The 26,740-nt window shown below is 44.3% G+C and overlaps 1 protein-coding gene across 5 annotated transcripts in view; it reads right to left on the bottom strand.

The window, feature by feature from the left end:
• The window catches only part of LOC115531293 (transient receptor potential cation channel subfamily M member 4), a 58,189-nt gene that overhangs the window by 24,164 nt on the left and 7,285 nt on the right, over positions 1-26,740 (bottom strand). For 3 of the 5 annotated variants that reach the window (XM_030340461.1, XM_030340458.1, XM_030340463.1), the window contains exons 12-25: positions 26,396-26,497; positions 26,072-26,200; positions 25,528-25,657; positions 24,795-24,940; positions 24,318-24,430; positions 23,626-23,724; positions 23,221-23,273; positions 22,152-22,399; positions 20,420-20,532; positions 20,154-20,286; positions 19,133-19,307; positions 18,113-18,278; positions 15,824-16,005; positions 14,238-14,370 (exon numbers count right to left, since the gene is read on the bottom strand). In XM_030340461.1, the coding sequence (XP_030196321.1) occupies positions 14,238-14,370; positions 15,824-16,005; positions 18,113-18,278; positions 19,133-19,307; positions 20,154-20,286; positions 20,420-20,532; positions 22,152-22,399; positions 23,221-23,273; positions 23,626-23,724; positions 24,318-24,430; positions 24,795-24,940; positions 25,528-25,657; positions 26,072-26,200; positions 26,396-26,497 (1,922 nt within the window). Of the gene's footprint in view, positions 1-7,616; positions 7,942-12,880; positions 12,975-13,937; positions 14,011-14,237; positions 14,371-15,823; positions 16,006-18,112; positions 18,279-19,132; positions 19,308-20,153; positions 20,287-20,419; positions 20,533-22,151; positions 22,400-23,220; positions 23,274-23,625; positions 23,725-24,317; positions 24,431-24,794; positions 24,941-25,527; positions 25,658-26,071; positions 26,201-26,395; positions 26,498-26,740 lie in introns of those variants that run through there. The other 2 variants (XM_030340459.1, XM_030340460.1) reach the window with 2 other exon arrangements.

Genomic DNA, 26,740 nt, shown 5'->3' on the forward strand with positions numbered 1-26,740 from the left:
ATGTCTTTAAATACATTCAGATAAGACTTCTATTGTTTTAAAAAGGGCACTCTATGGAGGGAATTTTGACTAAGATGTCCATGATATTATAATCGTACTACTATAATAGCAGGCCTGTCGCACCAGTTACTCAAGTTACTCATGTGCGCATGTGCCAAGCAGCCTGCAGCTCTCACCCACAGCATGGGCGGCGGACGCATACATGCACCGCAACCACGCACATACACAACGCGTACACCCATCGCACACGCACGCACATGCGCACGAACATACATGGAAATGCACACACAAACACACACACGCACGCACACATACCGCACGTCAAGAGAAAGGCAGCGACAAATACACAGAAGCGCACACACACGCACGCACACACACACACGCCCAAACACCATGCTCAAGGCAGCGACACATTCGCCGAGCTAAGAAGGTATTTTTAAGATAGGTGTTTTTAAACATAATGGCTCCGCCTTCGACACACGCACAGGTAAGAACACATACGCACGCGCACACACCGCAGCGACACTCGCCCAGGTAGGACGTTATGTTTTTAAACATAACGGCTTCGCCATCGACACACGCGCCCAGGTATGAACACACATGCACACACCGCAGTGACACACTTGCTCAGGTAAAATGTTGTGTTTTTAAACACGTCGAAAAACTCTGCCAGGTAACACGTTCTGTCTATAGACTGTAGAAATTGCTAATTTCTCACCTCGACAAGCATCGGCTTGTCGAGGTGTCCAATCTGGAAGAGATTATTATTTTTCAATAAACCAATAGTAGTTGCCTTGCATTGAAAATGTCAATGCACTTTTCAGCCCTGAATAACAGTAAAAGCTATTTAATAATTTATTTGCATGCATAGTATACTACACTTTCCATTGAACAATTGCCCCTGTTACCATACATTTACTAATTTTATAATGTAATCAAATGCTCACACACTAGCTGCTTTCAGACACATGTGTAAGTCCTGATATTCTCCTAATGGGCCGTATGTGTGAACAACATATCAATCCGGTTTCCGCTCCAAACACAGTACAGAAACTGCCCTCCTCAAAGTGACCAATGACCTTCTGCTATCCTCTGACACTGGCTCCCTAAATATCCTCATCCTCCTTGACCTCAGTGCTGCCTTTGACATGATCAATCACTCCATTCTCCTCTCCCGTCTCCAATCCACCCTTGGCATCACTGGCACCGCCCTCTCCTGGCTTGGATCCTATCTCTCCAACAGACATCAATTCATCGCCATCAACAACTGTCAATCAACCACTACTCCTCTCATCCACGGTGTCCCCCAGGGTTCTGTGCTTGGTCCACTCCTCTTCAATCTATACATGCTTCCTCTTGGTCAGATCCTCCGTCACCATGGACTCCGGTTCCATTGTTACGCCGATGACACACAGCTTTACCTCCCCTCCAAAACCATCAGTCCTTCCAACCTCTCAACCCTCTCCAACTGTTTGACTGACATCAAGACCTGGATGCAAAACAGCTTTCTCAAACTCAACTCCAACAAATCCGAAATCCTCATCATTGGTCCTGACACCCTCACTCACTCCACTCAGAACTTCACCCTTAACATTGACGGCTCCACCATCACCCCCTCCACCAAAATCCGTAACCTTGGAGTTATCCTGGACCCCACTCTCTCCTTCCTCCCCCATGTTAACCATATTACCAAAATATGGTAATATTTTGGTATTACCATATTTTGCGATGTTTCCACCTCCGAAACATCGCCCGCCTCCGCCCCAACCTGTCAACTACCGCTGCTGCGACACTCATCCACGCTTTCATTTCATCCAGGCTTGACTACTGCAATGGTCTTCTCTACGGCACCACCAACAAAGTCCTCAAAAAACTTCAATATGTCCAGAACTCAGCTGCACGCCTCCTCACTGGTACCCGCTCCAGAGAACACATCACACCTGTCCTCCGTGAACTCCATTGTCTTCCAATTAAACACAGAATCAACTACAAAATCGTACTCATCACCTACAAGGCCCTCAACAGCCTAGCCCCCCCTACCTTGCCGACCTCCTCCATCACCACGCCCCCTCCCGATTCCTCAGGTCCAATTCTGCCAACCTGCTACAAGTTCCACGGACTGAGCGACGGACTTGGGGTGATCGGGCCTTCTCAGTTGCTGCCCCCACCCTTTGGAATTCACTCCCCTCCCATATCAAAGTCTCTCCAACCCTCTCTTCTTTCAAATCTGCCCTCAAAACATACCTTTTCACACTAGCCTTCCCCACCTAACTCCCACCTTATTCTTCATGTTTAACCTCTGTTTTTCTTTTATTCCTAGTCTGTCTTACATAGTTTTGATAGGCCAATATGTAAAGCGTCTTAGAGTACCATATTAAGCGCTATATAAATTTCATTTATTATTATTAACATATCATTTGGGTTAGGGTTAGGGTCATCACATTTGTACCCTGAAAATCTCCTGAATAGTACTACGCCTGAAATAGCATTTTCTCTGGAGCAAATGTAAATAACCATATATGTGAATGAGGAGTAGGAAGTCGGTATTTCTCACACCACTTCTGTGGGCGTGTTGATGACGCTTCTGTGTATCATTGAGAGGCCCCCTAAATGATTATCAGCCTTTTGCCTTTTGTTTGCTGAATGGTTAAAAAATATTTCAATGTTGGCACTGCTTTTAAGAGTCATTTGTGGTGAATGAATGTTATACGTTGTACAATTATAGGCAAAATGTTAAAAACTCTAGTATAGATAAATACAGAGGTCTTAAGGCTACTTCACGCTATGCTAATTATGCAATAATATGGATTAAGGATCCAAATTAGGATTTTACTAATTAACTTTTGAGATAACAGCATTGATTGTCTTACTATAGATAACAAGTGAGTGATTTATACTCATAAACAAGTAATTAGTTCAAAAGAAGATGGATGCTTTTTGAGGAAGAATGATGAGGATTTGCCGTTAAGAACATGCTTAGGAACTTAGTAGTATTTCTTCTCAAGAAACTTCTCAACAATTATCTTCAGATACTTTTTCTGAACCTTGCCTCTGGTGACACAGTGGTAAAGAACAATTATACATTTTGGTGCGTTTTGTACATACCTGTATGTTATATAATATTCTCATTTAGAATTCAGTTTAATATTTATGTGTGTCCGGACAGATTACCTTGAGGAATCTTCTACGAAGGTTGTACAAACTCTTTTCTTGAAGATCTTGGGAATCCAAGCCTAGCAGAACATTGACACATGTTTAGATCTCCACAAGAAACAGAACGCCACTCGGAATGTAATTACTTTTCGCTGTAAACTACTTGTTACTCTTTTACACTGAAAACCCTTGTTAATAAGTTGACACTTCCCAGTACTGTATTATACCTACAACTTGTACTTTTTGATTGTTTAAATATTTTAGATTGGAATTGTATTACTCATGTTTCCTTGTTCCTGCTTGACGAGGAAATATTACGTTTTAAATTCCGAGAGAGCGACAGTCAGAATGTGTTTTTGTGTGCGTGTGCGTGTGTGTGTGTGTGTGTGAGGAGTGTCAGCCGAAAACGATTAAACGACAGTCGTGCGTTTACATGCAGAGTCAGTAAATATACATATCAGGTAAATAAAGGAATAAGACCTCAACAGGACTTTCAAAATGCATGTAAACACCTTTAACCGATCTACTTCCCACAGAGAAAAGAAGAACACCTAGATAATTCGTTCATAGTCGGCTTTCTCCCTGCATGTATACCAGCATCGTATCGCATATCGGAGTTTGCGTTCTGTAACTTTCAACCGACGAACAACAACAACCCCTCACATTAACCAGAGATCGAACCTCCCTGTCGGGGAGCTCCTCAGAGCTCCCCGCTCCTTAACCAGATCTCAACCGAACCCACCTGGTCCGTGACGCTCTCGTCGCCCTCCGCGTTGGTCATGGTTCTACCGCTGTCCGCTGCGGTTCATCTGCACCGGCGACGTCTCTTCGAGGTGGTTTAAATGTCTGCTTAAGTTATCAAAACGTTCCCTCAAGGTAATTGAAGTGCGTCTTCAGCAGCGGTGCAAACAGACAGGTGTGGGCGTGGTCAGGGATACAGAAGAGGGTGTGGCCCACCAATAAGACAAACAGGTGTGGGCGTGGTCAGGGATACAGAAGAGGGTGTGGCCCACCAATAAGACACAGGTGTGGGCGTGGTCAGGGATACAGAAGCGGGTGAGCAACTCTTCCATAAATAAAGCATCATTTACATCCTATTTTTAAATAGCTATATGAATACAACCTCAGAAGATAGACATATTAGATATTGGACGGTCTTATATCTATACGGTGACGGTTCCAGACCGTCGTGACTGCAGGCGGACTCCCCGGTCCATAGTGGGCCACCTCCCGGTCCATAGTGGGCCACCTCCCGGGTCCATAGTGGGCCACCTCCCGGGTCCATAGTGGGCTACCTCCCGGGTCCATAGTGGGCTACCTCCCGGGTCCATAGTGGGCCACCTCCCGGGTCCATAGTGGGCCACCTCCCGGGTCCATAGTGGGCCACCTCGCGGTCCACAGTGGTCCACCTCCCCGGGTCCATAGTGGGCCACCTCCCTGGTCCATAGTGGGCCACCTCCCCGGTCCATAGTGGGCCACCTCCCGGTCCATAGTGGGCCACCTCCCGGGTCCATAGTGGACCACCTCCCGGGTCCACAGTGGGCTACCTCCCGGTCCATAGTGGTCCACCTCCCGGTCTAGCGCGGACTACCTCCCGAAGCCCCGCGGGTCGTGGGTGTTCTTGGACTTGTCTCTGTCGCTGTTCTTGCTTAACTGGTACAAGGTGTTGGCCAGGTTGTGCATCTGGCACGTGCCCAGGCTGCAGCCCCCCTGGGGCGCGCGACGTGCACGTGACCCGGCCGCCAGCCTTACAGAGCACAGCAACAACAATAGTATTAGTGGTGGATCATTGATAACAGCCACAGCAACAACAATAGTATTAGTGATGGATCATTGATAACAGCCACAGCAACAACAATAGTATTAGTGATGGATCATTGATAACAGCCACAGCAACAACAATAGTATTAGTGATGGATCATTGATAACAGCCACAGCAACAACAATAGTATTAGTGATGGATCATTGATAACAGCCACAGCAAGAACAATAACACAATAATAGGCATCCTTAATTCATTTTTTAATAATAATAATCTATACCTGTTTTACAGGAAATTCAAGGGGTATTTTTTTGGGCCTTAACTTCCTGGTCGCGCGTTTCCACCTCAGACAGGTATGGAGCCAGTGTCCTGCCATAATTCAAACCTGAAAAAAAAAGTTTCAAAGGCTTGTAAGTCTGGGTTCGAAAACTCAACACCTTGTAAAAAAGGTTTTGCAACACTGATAAAAGAGATTATAACCTGAAAATAAATCAAACATCTGCAAACATGATTTTGTGTTCTATTTTATCTTCACATTTTCAAAGTATTTTTTTTTTCACGAACATATTTTCAAAGTTCAAAGCAAATCTTAAGCAATAAATATCGCGTCTTACCTTTATTTATGTGGCAGTGGTCTGCAGATGCATCCCGTGGTGTAGCCTACCCCATCCATTTAGTTCAACAGGTTATCGTACTGATACTGTCCATGGTACTAGCAACCTGCTCTGGTGCTTCTTACCTATGTATTCAGGCTAAAATGACTTGATTGTCTGATGTCTCATCATCCCAGCCAAAGAGTATTGGTATTATTAGCAATGGCTACTTGCCAAATCGAAAAAATAACTTCACACAGTGTGTCTTTTTCCGATGTATTTGTTATCATTCGTAGCGTTGATCAGCAGAGAAATAATTCGCCAAAGTCATTGACGTCGCTTAGCAACCGAATACGAATGTAGTCTACAGCATTGACAAGAGCTGTGTAATAAGTAAGGGATAATTTATAGAATGCCGGTCATTATCGGGAAAATAAGCCCAGACAGGGCGAACAGGGCACCGACGCGCAGCGAGGGTAATTGCTTCAGACTGAAGGGGCTTAAATTCGACCGGCGACGTTCTATACATTATCCCGCTTATTACACGGCTACGTGCCAAAACGAAAAAATGACTTTGCATGGTGTGGCTTGTTACAATTTATTTGTTACCAGAATTCGTAGCGTTGATCAGCAGAGAAATAGTCTGCCAAAGACGTTGACGTCGCTTAGCAACCGAAGACGCTGGGGTTGAAAAGTTACCGGACTACTTGAGGAGTGATAGGCTACCAAAGACGTCATTATGGGCAAAAAGTCCTTTGTTTTCCTTGACAGCGGTCAATTTATATCTAGCATTCACCGCAAAGTTGTGAAGAGCCCATGCAAGTGAACGGAGCGTTCCACGGCATTGAGAAGGCCCTTGTAATAATCCATAACAATTCAACTCGATTTTTTTTTTTTTTTTTTTTTTTTTTAAAGTGGTGGGTACAAAATGATTCTTGACGAAATCTGGTGGGGACGCGTCCCCGGCGTAATCAACGCCTATGATATACATAATAATAATAATAATAATAATAAATGAAATTTATATAGCCTAGCGCTTAATATGGTATTCTAAGAGGCTTTACATATTGCCCCATCTAAACTATGTAACAGACATATATAAAGACAGACTAGGATTAAAAGAAAAACAGAGGTTAAACATGAAGAATAAGGTGGGACATCTTTAATCTTATTTACATAAAGTAGGCCTGATTTCCTCATATATAAAAAAACGAGTTCTAATTGAGATTTTTTTTTTTAAATACAAAAATGAAAGTGTATACACAATGTGTTCTTCTTTCTTCAAAATTGACAAACTAATCTTAAATAACATAAATTACATATATTTTTTATTATTGTTAAATAATAATTGTTGCCCAGATGGCAGGAGGAGTGTAATTTAAAGATCAGAAGAACAGACCGAACGAGTCGCAGAAGCTACTTTTAGTGTCTTTATGATGGACTATTGAAAATCTATCAGGTGTCATTATTTGCATCAATAATGCTTGCCGTAATTATTTTATTATTATTTCAACTTTTATATCCTTTATCTGAACGTATAAGTGAGTCATCTTATTAAAAGGGAACTGAGAAAACGTCAGTTGCGATATTTATTTGAGTAAATATCACAACTTTTTGATAACCCTGGTGTGAGCGAGAGAAGAGGATGTGAGAGCGCTGTAGATTTAAAACACTTCTGAATAGTGAATAGTGAGAAATAGCCCCCACTATTCACGGAGCATGAGGTTATCAATTGTTTTAGTATGTAGCCTAGGCCTACTACACGTGAACATTCCAAAAGAAAACAAGATAACACTTTTGATTAGTGGGTTATTTGTTGCAAAGCTAGACATTTTGCGATGAAAACAATAACCCAAGTTTGAGATCTCAATCATGGGATATTGTCCAATATCCCGAGATAGCGAACCAATCAATAGCGAAATCTTAGGAGGTTCACGTGTAGCATATATTAATATATACTCATAGTATTGATATCATAGACTTTACCTATATGTCTAGTCATCATGACTAGACATATTTCATTTTTGTTAACTCCAGATCATATTTTTTTTATATAATTTGTTTTATAGCAGATCATTTACTTTAAGTAACATTTACTTTTCCCAAAGCAGTATTTTCCAATACCGTTGTATTGATTGTTTATTGTACAAAATATCATAAAAGATAGTATAATACTGCATCATCAGTTGTTACTATGGAAACATTGAAATTGTACATATTTGATCAACCTTTCAATTATTAAACCGTAGATAAAAACAACATAAACAGTTCAGGTAAAAAATATAAAATTGAGATAAAACTATCTTTTCCTGTATAACGCTGGTTAGCTGTAGGCCTCCGTGAGCTAAGAGGGGACAGCACCACCTGATGGCCAGTCCGTGACGGTGCATCTTACGGCGCCTCGTCAGTTGGAAGTGGGAGAAGCATGGAGCACTGAAGAGAGGGAGAGGGAGGGAGAGAGACTATGAATAAAAGACTACTGCAGACCGCTGCTGTTCTGTTTTTAACTTTCACATTTTAAGTCAGTCCCTCTAGAAAAATGCGGCGTTTTTTTTGTGATTGTTGCAGCCAAATATCCTTGATAACAGTGCGCGTGCGCGAAAGCTGCAGGCTGCCGGTTATGTTGCTCCAGCCTTTGAGTTCGCTTTTTTTAACTTTCTTAACTTTTAATACTTTTGTTCGTTCTAGTTTGTTTCACTTCTAACCCGGTGAAGTCCTACCCTCTCTAACGAGGCTGCTTTTGAGGGTTTTAGTGCTTTTTTAGTGATTGTTTTTTATGCCGCAGCAACAAGCTGCCTTTGTTTACTCCGGGGAACAGCTGTTTGCGCTAATGCCGACCGGCATAGTGGACAGACCAGCTGATATCCCACCTGAACTCTGGAGGAAAGCTCACCGGGGATGCAGAGGAGGGAAACAATGTCGTGGGATGAGAGGAGGGTCGAGACGGGTAGGGCTTATGGATAGGAGAAGATTTAAGCCGTGTCTCCCCTCGGTTGTTATGGGAAATGTGCGGTCTCTTAGCAACAAAATGGACGAGCTGACAGCGCTGACGCGGAGTCACCGGGAGTACCGGGAGTGCAGCCTGATGTGTTTTACTGAGACATGGCTGCACAGGGACATTACGGACCATATAGTCTCTGTGGATGGCTTCCACACCATCCGAGCTGACCGGGATTGTATTGAGAGCGGTAAGCGGAAAGGAGGGGGGGTTGCCGTTTTTGTAAACAGCAGTTGGTGCAATCCTGGTCACATCACCATTAAAGAACAGCTCTGTAGCCCGGATGCTGAACTGCTTGCCGTTGGACTTCGTCCATACCATCTGCCTAGAGAGATCCCGCATGTTATCATTGTTGTACTGTACATCCCTCCCTCTGCAAACCCAACATCTGCCAGCAGCATCGTCCACACCACCATCTCCAAACTCCAGACTCAACACCCCAGTGCCCTCATCATCATTTCGGGAGACTTTAACCACGTCACCTTGGATAGAGTTCTGCCGACCTTCAAGCAATATGTGAGCTGTCCTACCAGAGAGGAGAGGACCCTGGACCTGTTGTATGCTAACATTAAGGATGCATACATCTCCTCTTCTCTCCCCCCTCTGGGCAGGTCAGATCATAACCTGGTTCACCTCAAACCCTGCTATGTGCCGCTGGTGAAGAGGAAGCCTACGACCACAAGGACTGTGAGGAGGTGGTCGGGGGAGGCTTATGAGGCACTGCAGGGCTGCTTTGAGGTGACTGACTGGCCTGCACTCTGTGAGTCCCACCGGGAGGACATTGATGGGCTTACAGAGTGCATCACGGACTATATCAACTTCTGTGTGGACTGCAATGTCCCTGCTCGCACTGTTACCTGTTATGCCAACAATAAGCCGTGGATCACAAAGGACATTAAGGCCATCCTGAATGAAAAGAAGAGGGCGTTCAGAGATGGCAACCGTGATGAGGTGAGGAGAGTACAGGTGGTACTCAAACTTGCAATCAAGGAGGCAAAAGGCAGATACAGGAGAAAGCTGGAGAATAAACTCCAGCAAAACAACACGAGGGATGTGTGGAGTGGTATGAGAAACATCACTGGGTTCCAGAAGACTGGTGGCATGGGGTTGGAGGGCTGTGTGGACCGGGCCAATGAACTGAACCTATTTTTCAATAGGTTTGATACAGCGGCCCCTCCCCCACAAGACTCTTCTGCTGGCTGCCAAACACCTACTGCCACTCCACCTCCCCCTACTCCTTCTCCTTACAGACCTCTTGTCTGCCCCTTGACGCCTCAATTCACTCCTACCTACTCCACCCCTCCTCCCTGCTCTGCATCATGTCCTCTACAACCTGAGGACCTCACCCCTCCCCCAACTGTCACCTCTACAGTGTCCTTCACGCCTGACCTGGTGAGAAGACAGCTAACAAGACTCCACTCCGGCAAAGCTGCAGGCCCCGATGGTGTGTTGCCCAGGGTGCTTAAAGCCTGTGCCCATCAGCTGTGTGGAGTACTGAGTCTGGTCTTCAGCCTGAGCCTGCACCTCCAGAGGGTCCCCGTGCTGTGGAAGACGTCCTGCCTCGTTCCTGTACCTAAGAAGCCGCGTCCCAACGGCCCTCAGGACTACAGACCGGTGGCCCTGACGTCCTATGTCATGAAGACCCTGGAGAGGCTCATCCTGGAGCAGCTAAGGCCTATGGTCAGGCCCTTCACTGATCCACTACAGTTCGCCTACCAGCCCCGCCTGGGAGTTGAGGACGGCATCATCTACCTGCTGAACAGAGTCTACACTCATCTGGACAAGCCGGCAAGCACTGTGAGAGTCATGTTCTTTGACTTCTCCAGTGCCTTCAACACCATCCGTCCGGCTCTACTGGGTGAGAAGATGACTGCGATGGAGGTGGAGGCCCCCATCGTGTCCTGGATTGTTGATTACCTGACGGGCAGACCACAGTACGTACGCCTACAAAACTGTGTGTCTGACAAGGTGGTCAGCAACACTGGGGCCCCACAGGGGACTGTCCTCTCTCCCTTCCTCTTCACCCTTTTCACCTCAGACTTTAACTATTGCACTGAGTCCTGCCACCTTCAGAAGTTTTCTGATGACTCAGCAATAGTTGGCTGCATTGAAAAGGGGGATGACCGTGAATACAGGACTGTTGTGGACAACTTTGTCACTTGGAGTGAGCTGAATCACCTGCAACTCAACGTGACAAAGACAAAGGAGCTCATTGTGGATCTGAGGAGGGAGAAAACAGCAGCTGTGACCCCTGTTTCCATACAGGGGGTCCCAGTGGACACTGTTGAGGAGTATAAGTACCTGGGGGTGTACTTTAATAACAAGTTGGACTGGTCTAGAAATGCAGAGGCTGTCTACAAAAAAGGCCAAAGCCGACTCTTTTGCCTCAGGAGGCTGAGGTCCTTTAACATCTGCCGGACGATGCTGAGGACGTTTTACGAGTCTGTTGTAGCCAGTGCAATCTTCTTCGCTGTCACATGCTGGGGCAGTGGGATGAGGATTGCAGATACCAACAGACTTGAAAGACTGATTAGGAGGGCCGGTGATGTTGTGGGGGAGGAACTGGACACCCTGACGACAGTGGCAGAGAGGAGGATGCTGTCCAGGTTTCAGTCCATCTTGGACAATGTCTCACACCCTCTCTATGACACACTGGCCCTGCACCTTCAGCAGGAGATTCCTCTCACCCAGATGCACCACAGAGCGCCACAGGAAATCTTTCCTCCCTGTGGCCATTAAAATTTACAACGCCTCCCTTAGAATGTCAGACACCGTGCCTCTCTGTAATCTCTGACCTCAAACAAGGACTATAATTCTGGCACCTTTTGCACAATACTGTACAATTCTTTTTGTACAGTGCTGTCTTTTGTGTATGTATGTATATGTATGTATGTATGTATGTATATATATATATATATATATGTGTATGCATATATGTATGTATGTGTGTATATGTATATATATATATGTATGTGTATATATGGTGTTGTATACATATTTATATTGTCCTTAAATTTGTTATTTGTATATTTTGTTTTTCTTAGGTTGTATCTTTTTATCTTTTGTGTATGTATATGTATGTATATGTGTATGTATATGTATGTGTGTATATGTGTATGTATATGTATGTGTGTATGTGTGTGTGTGTATGTATATGTATATATGTATATATGTATGTATGTGTGTATGTATATATATGTGTATATATATATATATATATATATATATATGTGTATGTATATATATATATATATATGTATGTGTGTGTGTATGTATATATGTATATGTATATATGTGTGTATGTATATGTATATATATATATATATGTATGTATGTGTGTATGTATGTATATGTGTGTGTGTATATGTATATATATATATGTATATATATATATATGTGTGTGTGTATGTATGTATATATGTGTGTGTGTATGTATGTATATATATATGTATGTGTATGTGTATGTATGTGTATGTGTATATATATATATATATATATATGTGTGTCTGTGTATGTATATGTATATATATGGATATGGATAGATATGTTATATTTTATATTTTATTCTTAATATTTATTTATTTATTTGTGTATTTATATCTGGAGTTCGTGACAAAAATAATTTCCCTCTGGGATTATTAAAGTATTTATCTATCTATCTATCTATCTATCTATCTATTATGCGGCACGTTTTCTTAAAAAAAGCGACGAAATATGCGGCATATTTATGCGATGAAATTGCGGGAACTTGCGAAAAATGCAGCTTTTTGATGACGTTCACATCGCGCAATTACGCCACTTCATAACGTTCCCATGGCAACAGGGGGAAATGGCTGCTCTTGTGTGATGTAAACGCAACAAATTTAAACTTTCTGCTAAGACAGATGTGATTTTTTTGCAACGAAAATGCGGGGATTATGAAACCATGCAAGCCCCACATATTTTGTGTGAAAATCTGCAATTTATGCGGTGAAAGTGCGGCATATTTGTAAAAATGCATGAATATGCGGCCCCTGCATGAATATGCAGACTTTGCCTGATTATGCATTGAATTATGCGATCGCATGATCGCGTTTTTCTGGAGGGACTATTTAAGTGTGACCAACCAGAAAGATCATTCATATATAGTATACATTCTTTATAAAGTATAAAATATCCTTCCATATACCAAACATTCTTTATATTAAATATAAATAGGTATTGTTTCTCCAATGTATCATATCTAATCCTAATATATCTTTAAATATATGTGCATGTATATTCTTTATATAATGTATAGTATAGGTTCTTTATGTAATATATCATTAATAATCCCAATATTATAAGATTAATAATTATGAAATATCATATATAATGTGTAGTATGCAGTAGTACCTCTGTGTGTGGGCGGGGGTCTGGGGGGCTTGACCATGGAGCTCTGGACCAGCGTGTCCACGATCCAGCTCATAGCAGAGGAGCAGTACTCCATCTGGGGGGGGGGGCACGACATCATCACTATGACATCACTATAATCCCTCTGGGGGGAGCCACGACATCATCATCACTATGACATCACTATAATCCATCTGGGGGGAGCCATGACATCATAATCACTATGACATCACTATAATCCCTCTGGGGGGAGCCATGACATCATCATCACTATGACATCACTATAATCCCTCTGGGGGGAGCCACAACATCATCATCACTATGACATCACTATAATCCATCTGGGGGGAGCCACGACATCATAATCACTATGACATCACTATAATCCCTCTGGGGGGAGCCATGACATCATCATCACTATGACATCACTATAATCCCTCTGGGGGAGCCATGCCATCATAATCACTATGACATCACTATAATCCATCTGGGGGGAGCCATGACATCATAATCACTATGACATCACTATAATCCCTCTGGGGGGAGCCATGACATCATCATCACTATGACATCACTATAATCCCTCTGGGGGGAGCCACGACATCATCATCACTATGACATCACTATAATCCATCTGGGGGGAGCCACGACATCATAATCACTATGACATCACTATAATCCCTCTGGGGGGAGCCATGACATCATCATCACTATGACATCACTATAATCCCTCTGGGGGAGCCATGACATCATAATCACTATGACATCACTATAATCCATCTGGGGGGAGCCACGACATCATCATCACTATGACATCACTATAATCCATCTGGGGGGAGCCATGACATCATCATCACTATGACATTACTATAATCCCTCTGGGGGGAGCCATGACATCATAATCACTATGACATCACTATAATCCCTCTGGGGGGAGCCATGACGTCATCATGTGACGGCAGTACATGCCGTCACATCGCCACCATCACAGCGCCACATCATCACCACCATCACAGGAAATGACATCACTCTAGATGTGATGTGATTGCATGGCCCCTACCTGGTTCTCCAGAGCTCTGAGTCTGTGTTCGTAGTCTCTGCTGGTGCCCATCTGTTTGACCACCGTGTCCACTCTACATAAACAGGAAGTACATACAGGGTACAATAATCAACAGACCACATGGATAATAAACATTAAAAAGCTGCTCCGGCTCATATGAAAGCTGCAGTCAAGAAAATCAATGAGCAAAGAGGATGCCTGTGAGGGTGTGGTCTAAGGTATATGGCCATGGCCTAACAAAGTTGGGTGTGGTGTACATGAAGTGGGCGTGTTCCAAATCATTCAGGCGTGTCATCTTACTTGACAGACATGCGTTTGATCCTCTCAGAGTCGGTGCCTCGCTGCACTTTGCTCTGAGCGGACAGGAAGTTCTCCTTCTGGATGCTCTCCCAGGTCATCAGTCTGTTGGCCGCTTTCCCCTTCAGCTCCCGGACTACAGAGCCGGGGGAACAGGGACAACGTCAACATTCACCTCAGAAGATCCTGCATGATGAGCTAATGCTCAGGTAGTCAGGAGGCCACGATGAGCTAATGATGACGTAATGATGATCCAATGATCAGTTAATGATCGGTGATAAGGATGTACTCATGAGATAATTAAGATGTACTTATTATATATTCATGATATGATGTTGATGTTATGAGGATAGGCATAAAGTACGGGGTCAGAACAGTCTCATTAATAGTGAATGCACAGAGAAGGATTCACAAATGCATTTTGTGATTTATATAGAAATTACTCGCTTCTCACAAATATATTTCAATGCACACACAAATGGATATCGGTACGTATACATTTAAAATAAATCCATAAACATATATAAGTTTCAAAAAAGCAGATCTGATCCACACACAAATGTGTCTGGTTTTCAATAAATTTCATATAAATCCATAAATATATGAATTAAAAAAATATCTGCAATTTTCATCAAAATGTATTTGGATGTTGTTACATTTATATACAAACTGTTAAACTTGAATTTACAAAACGATTTTCATTTAGGAACTGTTGTCATTTGTGTGTGAACTGGTCTGTGTTTATATGTGAATTTTTGAGACTCTCCTGAAGTGGCTAGATTCACAAATGCCTTTTTTTCAACTAGGAACTCTCTGTAGCCAATCAGATGCCTCCCTCGTTTTCAGCCAATCACATGACTGCCGTGACTGGCTTTTTGGATTTTCGGTGCCGTTAAAGTAGCATTAATAATCGTTTACTACTTTAACGGCACCGACAATCCCATAACCCAGTCGAAACTAGATGGAAAAAGTGTGTAGTTCAAAACGTGACGCAGCTTTTACTTCTCCCCGAGAGTTTGATGTGTACGATCATTCAAAAACCCCATGTTATTTTTCCCATAGACATTTGACCGAGGGAACAGGGAGGCTCGGAGGCTGGAGTTTTATTCTTCATAGGTCGGGACTGCAGTCATGTGATTGGCTGAATACGAGGGAGGCATCTGATTGGCTACAGAGAGTTCCTTGTTGAAAAAAATGCATCCAGCCATGTCAGGGGAGTCTCAGAAATCCACATATAAATACAGACCAGTTCACACACAAATGCAAACAAGTTCAAACGAAAATCGGCTTGTAAATTCAAGTTTAACAGTTTGAGAGTGTCATATATAAATCATAAAATACATTTGTGAATCCTTCTCTGTGCTTTCATTATTAATGATACTGTTCTGACCCCATAATGAAGAGGTAATAGTTATTTAATTAGGTAATAATATTTAATGATGTAATATTGATGTAATATCAATGTAATATGGAAGTAATGCTTAGGACACATTGAGATTATAACAACCTCATGATGAGTAAACAGTTTGTTAGTACTAGAGGACTATTAGGTAACGTTGAGGTCATAATGCGGTATCTGGGGGACTCACCGAAGTCGTGCACCTTGACCGAGGGCACCCTGCGGATGTACCTCTTGATGAAGAGGTTGAGGTGGGAGAGGATGATGAAGGGTGGAGCCAGGGAGGGCCTGGAGTGATACTCCACGATCAGCTTGTAGCGCTGGAACTTCCAGTACACGTCGCTGTGCTCCTGCACCTTGTTGAAGGTGTAGCTGTGGAGGGGAGTGGGGGAGTTACAGGCGGCCATTGGAACAGTGTGGAGACTCCCCTTAACCCCCCAAAAGGCCGAATCAGTGTGTTGGGAATTTTGGACCACGTCAATTAACCGGATGGTAAACTATCGATGAACCTCCTCAGGATGTCATGAAGGGGGGGACGTAGCTGTGTCTAATCAGTTAGAGCCCCGGCTTCTTGACCTTCTCGAGGGGGTCAGGAAAACAGGCTCATACCAACAAATGGCACTTAGAGAATCAGAATGTACAAATATAATTTTCCCATCACGCAGTCTATCAGAAAATGTCATTGGAAAGATCGTTTTTGTTCTGCATCAGAGCAGCAGCATGCAGAGATGAGGTAGACGGGTAGGCGTCGAATAAACTGGGGACGCGTCCCCACCAGATTTAAAAAAAAAAAATCGAGTTAAATAATTATGGATTAATACAACGGTGAATTATCAAATATAATTCATCGCCGGAAGTTGGGTCTTCTGAATGCCGTGGAACGCTCCGTTCCCTTGCATGGGCTCTTCACAACTTCCGGCGGTGAATTATATTTGATAATTCACCGTTGCTAAGTATAATTGACCGCTGTCAAGGAAAACAAAGGAATGTTTGCCTCTAATGACGTCTTTGGTTACACTCCTCAAGTAGTCCGGTAACTTTTCAACCCCAGCGTAGTCTCGCAAAGCCAGACCAAACTACAGCAAGTAGAACCCTAGAACCCTTTCAACCCCAGCGTCTTCAGTTGCTAAGCGACGTCAACGTCTTTGGCAGACTATTTCTCTGGTGATCAACGCTACGAATGCTGGTAAGTAACAAATAGATTGTAAAAAGACACACCATGTGAAGTTATTTTTCGTTTTGGCAAGTAGCCGTGTAATAAGTGGGATAATGTATAGAACGTCGCCGGTCATTATCGAATATAAGCTCCTTCATGGCGAAGCAAGACACGCGATGCGTGTGTCCTGTTCGCCCTGTCGGGGCTTATTTTCCCGATAATGACCGGCGTTCTATACATTATCCCTTAGGCCTACTTATTACACGGCTCTTCTCAATGCAGTGGAATGCTTACGTCCATCATATTTGACCGCTTTCAAGGAAAGTGTTTATTTTTGCCTCTGATTCACGTCATCTGTATCACTCCGCAGTCCGGTAACTTATCAACCCCAGCGTATTCGGTTGCTAAGCGACGTCAACGACTTTGGCGAACTATTTCTCTGCTGATCAACGCTACGAATGATAACAAATACATTGGAAAAAGACAAACTGTGTGAAGTTATTTTTTCGATTTGACAAGTAGCCATTACTAATAATACCAATACTCTTTGGCTGGGATGATGAGGCATCAGACAATCAAGTCATTTTAGCCTTAATGCATAGGTAAGAAGCACCAGAGCAGGTTGCTAGTACCATGGACAGTATCAGAAGGATAACCTGTTGAACTAAATGGATGTGGTAGGCTACACCATGGGATGCATCTGCAGACCACTGCCACATAAATAAAAGGTAAGACGCGATATTTATTGCTTAAGATTTGCTGGTGCTGTGGCGAGGTCCTTTGTGTTTTTTGCACTCAAGTGGTCTGCTGTATTAACTTGCAATTGATAGTAGTTGGAGTCAGTCTCTTGTTGACAAAGTGACTTATGGTCATTCTTGCTTTTCTTGAGTTCTGGAATAATTGTGTGTGCGTGTCAGCGTGTGTGTGTGGGGGGGGGGGGGGGTGCATGAGTTTTGGTCAGAATGCCTGATGTAGGCTATTTTTGATGGAGTGCGTGCTGTGAATTGAGAACAGCCAGCTCATGATGTGATATACAGCGTTCAGCTGTCATAATATATTTTTTGTGACAGCTGACATGGTTATGCCGTCTTTCAGAATCTTTCATTACCGGCACTACAGAGAGAAAAAAGAGTGCATCCTCATTGTACCCAGCACTTCTGAAAATGTACTTCCGAATGCGTCTCTGTCCCCAGCACTTCTGAAAATGTACTTCCGAATGCGTCTCTGTCCCCAGCACATTTCAAACCAAACTGACGCCCATGAATACATAGAGCCAAGTCAAGAGAGAGAGACGGACAGAATGGCAGATGTACAGCTGTGTACCTGAACATGGCGATGAGCAGGTTGATCAGCAGTATGTTGGTGACCAGGAGGTAGATGACCAGGAGAATCACGACCAACCAGTTACCGTACTGATTCCTGCAGGGTTCAGCTCCAGCTTCTATCAGTGTGATGTTGCTGGTGCACGGCATGTCCCACGTCTTCCCAACTGGAAACACATTCACCTCTGTCACTCTGATTGTCTAAATCTAACTTAATTGGTTAACCAAAAACATATACATAGATGCCATAATTGCGTCACGTAAAAATTGTATCCGTATAAAGAAGCCAGATTTCCAATGCAGTACTTTTCCCCAGGAACTTGGAACCTTTGGAGGACCTAAACCTCAATTGTTTGAGGTTGTTTGAGTTGAGGTTGAGTTCAATAACTGCAAAAAAGGGAATTTTCCAAATCGAGAAAAGTGCACACATTTACATTTACATTTAGATTTAGGGCATTTAGCAGACGCTTTTATCCAAAGCGACTTACAATAAGTAAATTGGTCATAAGAAGTGCATCAATATATCGCTGTCGGTAGTACAGAAAGGATGTTCATAGAACCAAGTGCAAGTACCACAACCGCTAGGTCAATCAATTCCCCGTGTTACAGACATGATAGCAGCTACTGCAGTTGCTACACAGTTAAGTACTACAATACAATACAATACAATCCAGTGTACAATGTTGGTCAGAAGTGGAAAGACATTCATCTTATCAATAAAAAAAAAAAATTAGATACATGTATACATATATACATACATACATACATACATACATACATACATACATACATACATACATACATACATACATACATACATACATACATACATACATACATACATACATACACACACACATACATACATATATATACACATACATATATACATATATAATATATACACATATACACACACACACACACACACACACACACCCACACACACAGTACTATATATTCACTATACAGAAGTCAAAGTAAAACTTGTCTAGTGGTTGCTATAGAGACAGCGTCCTACCGTCCATCTCCTCCACCGGGATCTGTCCGTAGATGTGGAGGTAGGGCCGGTAGAAAACCCTCCTGAAGATACGATCCGGCCGGGGGTCGTAGGAGTAGATCAGTGCCTGATTGGCTACGCCGTACGCCATAAGCCACACCCCCAGGAAAAAGAGGAAGAAGAAGACGTCCTTTATCTGGAGGGGGAGGAAGGGATAGAGAGAGAGAAAGAGGAAGGGAGGGAGAAAGCAACAACAAAGAACAACAAAGAAATAATAAATGGAGAGAAGAGATGGATTTACTTGAGCCCGTTCTGTTATTGTGGAGCATAATGCAGTGTGTGGGTTTGAGAGGAAGGTTTAGTGTTTTAGAGGTTTTAAGGAAGGTTTGTGCGCGTTAAAGAGGTTTTGGTCAGGACTGCTGCTAGAAGGGCAGCAGGAACGAAAGCCAAACGCAGACTCCAACTCAGAACAAAGTTAATAATTACAACATGAAAACTTGAAAATTGCATGACAACTACAGCAATACGACAAGGGAACAAAGGAAGTTAACCGATATATATGGGGACAGGTGAGGGAATGTGCTGCAGGCGTGAATATGGACAAGGACACTCCGGTGAGGGAAATCAAGTGATGGGATACAGATGGGACTGGCAGGATCTGTAAAGCAAGGGGAAGAGTGAGGGCCTCTGGTGGACTGGTGGAGAATGGCAGCTAAGGGACATACAGCCAGACGGGCGACGCTTTAGAGCTTTTAGAGGTTGGATTTGCGTGTTTAAGAGGTTTTCGAGGAGGGATTTCTGTGTTTTCAGAGGCAGGTTTCTGTGGTATAGCTGTGTTACAGGTTGGTTTTGTGTGTTTCAGAGGTTTTAGAGGAGGGATTTCTGTGTTTTCAGAGGTTTTAGAGGAGGGATTTCTGTGTTTTCAGAGGTTTTAGGGGAGGGATTTCTGTGTTTTCAGAGGTTTTAGAGGCAATTTTGTTGTGCTATAGCAGTGTTACAGGTTGGTTCTGTGTTCTTTAGAGATTTAAGGAGAAGGCTTCACCATCTTGCCGACGATGATGATCTTAGGCCCCAGCTGGCGGTGGATGGCGAAGATGTGGATGAGCCTGAGTGTGAACACCATGTAATCCACACACAGAAGGGCCCGGCCTGCATCGAACCACGAGGAAAACATCCTGCCACACACACACACACATGGATGCACATTATGTTTAACACACAGTTTTTGTAAAAAACAGGGTCGGACACCCTTCGGTGTGTTTAACTTTGTGTGTGTGTGTATGTGGCAGTGAGTGTGTGTGTGTGTACCTGCAGATGACTCCAGCTATGAAGAGGATGATAGCCGTCAGGTCACACTTGTTCCACATGTCCTGCCAGTACAACCTCAGCCTCTGTCGACTCAGACTACCCACCAGGAAGGTCTGGAGAGAGAGAGAGAGAGAGAGAGAGAGAGAGAGAGAGAGAGAGAGAGAGAGAGAGAGAGAGAGAGAGAGAGAGAGAGAGAGAGAGAGAGAGAGAGAGAGAGAGAGAGAGAGAGAGAGAGAGAGAGAGAGAGAGAGAGAGAGAGAGAGAGAGAGAGAGACTCTTAGTTTGAGACTGTTACGTATTTTAAGAACATAAGCTGCCTCCACATAGTCTCTAGGAAGCAGATTCAAACACACAAGCTGTATTACCCTCACATAACCACTAGGGAGCAGGACCAAACGCCGTAAATACTATACCTAGCCACAAGGGGAGCAGGACCTTACTGAAGGCTGCAATAGCTGCTCCATCCACAGAAGGCAGCACCTCAGACAAGTGAGGAAGCCGAGGCTATTACGTCACACCGGCTCCGCCCACTTCACACAAGCCACGTGGATTTGAACAAAACAGACTACAGAGCCAGTAGAGAAGGCAGAAACTTCTAGCAGCCCAGACTTAAGGGTTAAAGATCGGGTCAGCTGTGAGTCGCTCAGCACGTGTTACCCTGCGTTCACACCAAAAGATGCATTTGCTGCCCGAACGCGTTGACGCCGAGGTTTTGCGGCGCGGCAAATCGAGTTTTGTGGCGCGGCAAATCAAGTTTTGCGGCGCAGCAAAGGTTTTGACGTGCTGCAAACGTTTTGCTGCACCGCAGTTTTGCAGCGCGGGAAGTTTCGCGGTGCTTTTGAATTCATTCACAACCGACATTACGAGCATCGCATGTCTTTACCTGTTGTGGAAGAGGGAGAGACGTCGGAATGCCCGTCGTTTATGGGTTCATGAGACCATTCGGAGCCTGGAAGGCTGGTGCTGCCTGGCACCCGACTGGGTTTTGTTTGGGGTTGTTATGCTAGCCCTTTAGCATACTTATACATACACATACTACTATAGTTTAGTTTAACTGTAAACACAACTACACTACAGAATGCTGATTTGTGGGGTTTTTCGAGTTACTAAATAAATGTAACGGTAGTGGACTCTAGGTCACTCCAAGGGAGTAACACTGATTGGCTGTTACGGCATGTCACTCAGTGGCAACGCCTCCGTGGCAACGCTGTTGAACGCTGATTGGCTGTCATCACGCGTTTGCTGCCGAAAAGTTGAAATATTTCAACTTGAGCAGCATTTGACGCGCCGCAAAATACGTGAACGCGCCCGCCGCCCGTGCCCGGCAGCGGGCACGGGCAAAATCAGATTTTGACGCGCCGCAAATCAAATTTTGCTGCCGGTTTTCTCGGCAGCAAATGCTGCGGCAGCAAAGCAGCAACGCGTCTCGACATTCACTTTGAATGGGATCGTGACGCGTGTCAACTTTTTGCATCTTTTGGTGTGAACGCAGGGTTAGACACGCTTCCCCTCCTTTTGCTCCATAGTTACCATACCGAAATACTTTAACAAATAAAGTAAGTTAAAAGCGATCCGGATTGGACTACTTTCTTTGAAGAATGCTGCAACTCTAAACTAAATTCAGTTTCTACGTAGTCACAAAACTCCCCAAACGGCTTGTGTCATCAGATGTTACAAGATGGAGTTAGGTGTGTGCGTGATGCGGTGATAAGGGGATGACGTGTGACCTCACCTCTCGGATCTCCTCACACACGATGGTGAAGACCCAGAAGTACAGAACGTACTCCGACACGGCGGGGCCAGCGGGCGGGGGGCCCTTGAAGTCCACCAACAGCACGTAGGCGAAGAGCAGCAGGAATAGGAAATACATGAGCACGTTGCCCATGAAGGAGGTGACGGGAGCGTACCAGAACTGACGCCATCTTTTCACGATGAAGGGCCGTTTGGGCCGTTTGGGCGGTTTGTAATGTATCCGTATGCCTGGAGAGATGAACTGAGGGTCAGAACTAGAAATCCATCAATTATCTTCCCACTGAGTTTTACCTGCGCGCCTCAGTCTCTAAATCCGTGATGATGCTCAGTGGCATGTTAACACTGACATGTAACGTGTTAATGGTGCCCACAATGGTGTTTGTTTGCGGCCAATATTAATGAAAGCTTCCTAGTCAGGGCAGTTGGTATGTGCTTGATAAAACAATGTTACAGCTATCGGAACTGCTGAACACTCATTTGTGATGTAATGGATGTAAATTGATGCCCAATTTCGAAACGCGTCTACAAAGTCTTTTACATCTGGACATAGACAATGTCAACAATTTACCTGGGGTCTTAACAAACCGGCCAAACCTTTCACATGACCTTAACCTCACCTTTAACAAGTTCTTAACCTCACCTTTAACATGTTTTAAACCTCACCTTTAACATGTTCTTAACCTCACCTTTAACATGTTTTAAACCTCACCTTTAACATGTTCTTAACTAGCCTGGCTATTGCCAGACCAAGATCAATCATAGATTGCACGTTGGTCTGGGGAGGCTGCTGTCATTTTCTTCAGCACAAGAGGCGTGATCAACGGGCCTGGTTGAACTGACTCTGTACGCAATTGGCTGCTTGCCGTCGCTTCCCTGTCGTCCCTGTGTTAAACCGGCCAATAGAGCGCCACGGGGGGGAAGCCAGCTTGGTGATAGGCTCCCGCAAAAACATATCGGAAGCAGAAAGAAATGTATTGCTCTTCTCCTGACCCTTCTGCATGGGCGAATACATGTTTGGACCTTAACCTTTACCACGTCCTTAACCTCACCTTTAATGGTGGGAGACACAGGACTGGAGAGTCCGTCCCCTGGAGCAGCTTCTCTGAAACGACAGCGCAATTAAAACGGCGAGACAGGAAGTACAGATCTAAAACAGGACGTTGTCCTGAGCGACTTCATCCTGAGGCTCTCAGAACAAAGCGGAGGGGGTGGTCTTTACTTGTGATGTCAGAAGAGAGGGTGATCTTTACTTGTGATGTCAAAAGAATGTGTAGGTTTAAGATATGATGTCATAGGAGGGGATGCTCCTTTTGCTGTGATGTCGATAAGGTGGTCTTAAGAGAAGGGGGTGGTCTTTAGGTGTGTGATGTCAGAGACGGGAGTGGTCTTTAGGTGTGATGGGACAGGAGAGGGGGGCACTTAGGGCCAATGTCAGGGGACAGGGGGGTGTTTACAGGTGTTTGATGTCAGAGTAGGAGAAGACTGTGGCCCCGTAGGTTCTGTAGTCATCTCTTGGGATGTCTTCCTCCTCCTGCTCCTCGTCCTCTTCCTCCCTGACAGGGGGAACACACAGGAGCACATCAGCTATCCACCAATTAGAACACACACACACACACCATGCATCCCATAGAAACACATCATCACACATCACACACAGAACAAATCACAAAAAAGAACATCAAACAAGCATCACAACAAAACAGCAAATCACAACGAATAACACACAGCAACACATAAAATGACAACACACACACATCACTAACAGCCACAACAATAAAACACAATGTGACATCCCAATACACCAGGCCTAAAAAAAAAAAAATTGTTTCGTCTTTTTTTTGTTGATGCAAACTATAATTACGTTTTGGTACAGCACCTCTTCATTCTATACAAGGATGAGCGAATTTTCTCGTTTTTAAATGAAAACAACCTACCTATCATTCGCTGCCGCTGGAAAAAATAAAAAAAATAAAAAAAATTCCCTACCTACCCATGACCTCAACTGACAACCAACAGGAACCAAATTATTATTTTTTTAGGCCCCATCTGGGGAGAACATGCCACATCAGCACCAGCATCCAAAAAACATACAACAAATAGAGGATGTATTGGATAAACATCACAGCACAATACACACAGACCCCACCTGTACGAGATGAGGGAGGTGTAGCACAGGAAGGGGCAGAAGAAGGTGAGCACCAGCCTCCACACCTCTGTGCTCCTCCTCATCTCCCCCCACCAGATCTGGGACAGCAGAGACTACAGGACACACGCACACACACACACACACACACACACACACACACACACACACACACACACACACACACACACACACACACACACACTTCATCACAAACTCATCTTCGTCATCAATATTTAAAATCTGTTCCAATTTCATCACAACCCTTCATCATGAAAATAATAATATGAAAGGTCGTGCGGTTTGGATGAACAGGAAGTGAGTTATATGATCACAGGAGATAGTTCTACTGTAATAGGAAGTGATTTGCTTGCTTACTTTCGATGATAATTTCACTCACAGGACGTTTGTGAAATGATCATAGAAAGTGAGTTATTGTCTAGCAGGAAGTGAGAAAACAGTCTGACAGGTGTTGTTCACCTGGACGCCGTCCTGGCTGAAGAAGAGGCGTGCGTCTGCGGCCGTCCCCATCTGCAGGCAGGTGGTGGCGCCCCACACTGGAGACTTCCGGATCAGCAGCGTGAAGGAGCGCGACTCACTGCTCTGGTAGCATGAGCCAAACACATCTGGATACCCAGTGCACATGTGATTAAACATTCACATGGTAATAAACATACCTACCATATCGCTCTGGTAGCATGAGCCAAACACATCTGGATACCCAGTGCACATGTGTTTAAACATTCACATGGTAATAAACATTCACGTTCGTAGTATATCAAATCGCTCTGTTAGCAGGAGCGAAAGATATGTCGAATACACAATGTACATGTTAATAAATATTCACATATTAATAAACATACCGTATCCGATCGCTCTGGTAGCATTAGCCAAACACATCAGGACAACCATATGACTCAAAATGATACAACAGATATCAACACACACATACACACATTAAACAAAAATGCTCTGGCACCAATACAACACAAATGAACATAAAGCAGCCCACATGAACACACAGAGGACCGAACCAAGTCACCTGGTCCTTTGAACATGGAAAACAACAGAAAAAAAGAAGGCAAACAATCTTTTAACGAGTAGATGCCTTTAACCAAAGACAAGACGATAGAACTGGATAGGATCATAACAGAGAGAGATTAGAGAGGACTAGAGTGAGACGAGACATTAAGGAGAGGAGATGCCGTCTCACCGTGGGCCATGTTCTCAAAGCGCTGAGCCAGCACCTTCATGGACAGCTTGGTCTCAGTCTCGCTCTCCAGCTTAGACATCTCCCTGAGGAGCTTACAGCCGCTCAGAGCACTAAGAACTGTCTCCCCTGCCTGGAGGAGGAGGCGGAGAAGAGAAGTGAAGGAGAAGATGGGTTATTAGAATTCTACAACACCATCACACCTACACTGGTAAATGGTCAACGGACTGCATTCATACAGCGCTTTTCTAACCAGAGGCCACTGAAAGCGTTTTACAATCATTGTCTAACATTCACCCATGCATGCACACATTCACACACCGATTGCGGTGTCCCCCATATTAGGCGACAGCCGGCTCATCGGGAGCAGATAAAGTTAGGTGTCTTGCTCAGGGAAACCTCAACCCCAGCTAGGAGGAGCCGGGGATCAAACTAGCAACCTTCCGGTTACAATTCAACCCGCTACTCCTCTTAAGTGGCTCACTGGTCACCACAGTGAACATGAGGAGAGGTGGTTAGGGGTCCGAGCTACAGGTGGCTAGGTTACCATCTCCCAGAAGAAGACCGCCATGTCGCTGTAGTTCTGCAGGACAGCCCAGATGAAGAGAGACGCCCACGGGTACAGACACCGGTCCGCGTGGTAGAGCTGGCCTCCACGCAACACCTTACTGGCTTTCTGGAGGACAAGGCAAAGGAGTGGGACAGAGGGAGAGGAGGAGGAGAAGAGGAGGTGGAGTTTGAGTGAAGGAGGAGCAGGAGGAGAGGAGAAGGTGGAGGAGAAGATGACAGATAAGAGGTTGATATGATTCCAGAGGATATATGAGGAGAACGGGCATCAGACTTCCTGTTCTGGGGGTCATGGGTTGGGTACCTTCAGGGCTTTCCTCTTGGATAGGTTGGGGTTGAGACCCAGAGCAGAGTAATAGAACGGCTTGCAGACGTCCCCAATCAGCAGCTCCAGGACCCCCGACACCTGGACCCCCCAGGGAACACACTGTGATTACACCTTCACTAACACACAGATACCACCCAACACCATGCTAACCCCACTTCTCCACACTCAAACAACATGCAAGACACTCGTGAACACAGACATGAACTGCCTGATGCATGTATTAAAGGTAGAGTAGGCCGATTATTTTTTTTGTCATCTGTTGAAATTATCTCTACATCACGATATCAATCAATTAATCAAACCAAATCAAAAAGAAAATAT

This window comes from Gadus morhua, chromosome 18 (assembly GCF_902167405.1).
Source record: "Gadus morhua chromosome 18, gadMor3.0, whole genome shotgun sequence".
Lineage (NCBI taxonomy): Eukaryota > Metazoa > Chordata > Actinopteri > Gadiformes > Gadidae > Gadus > Gadus morhua.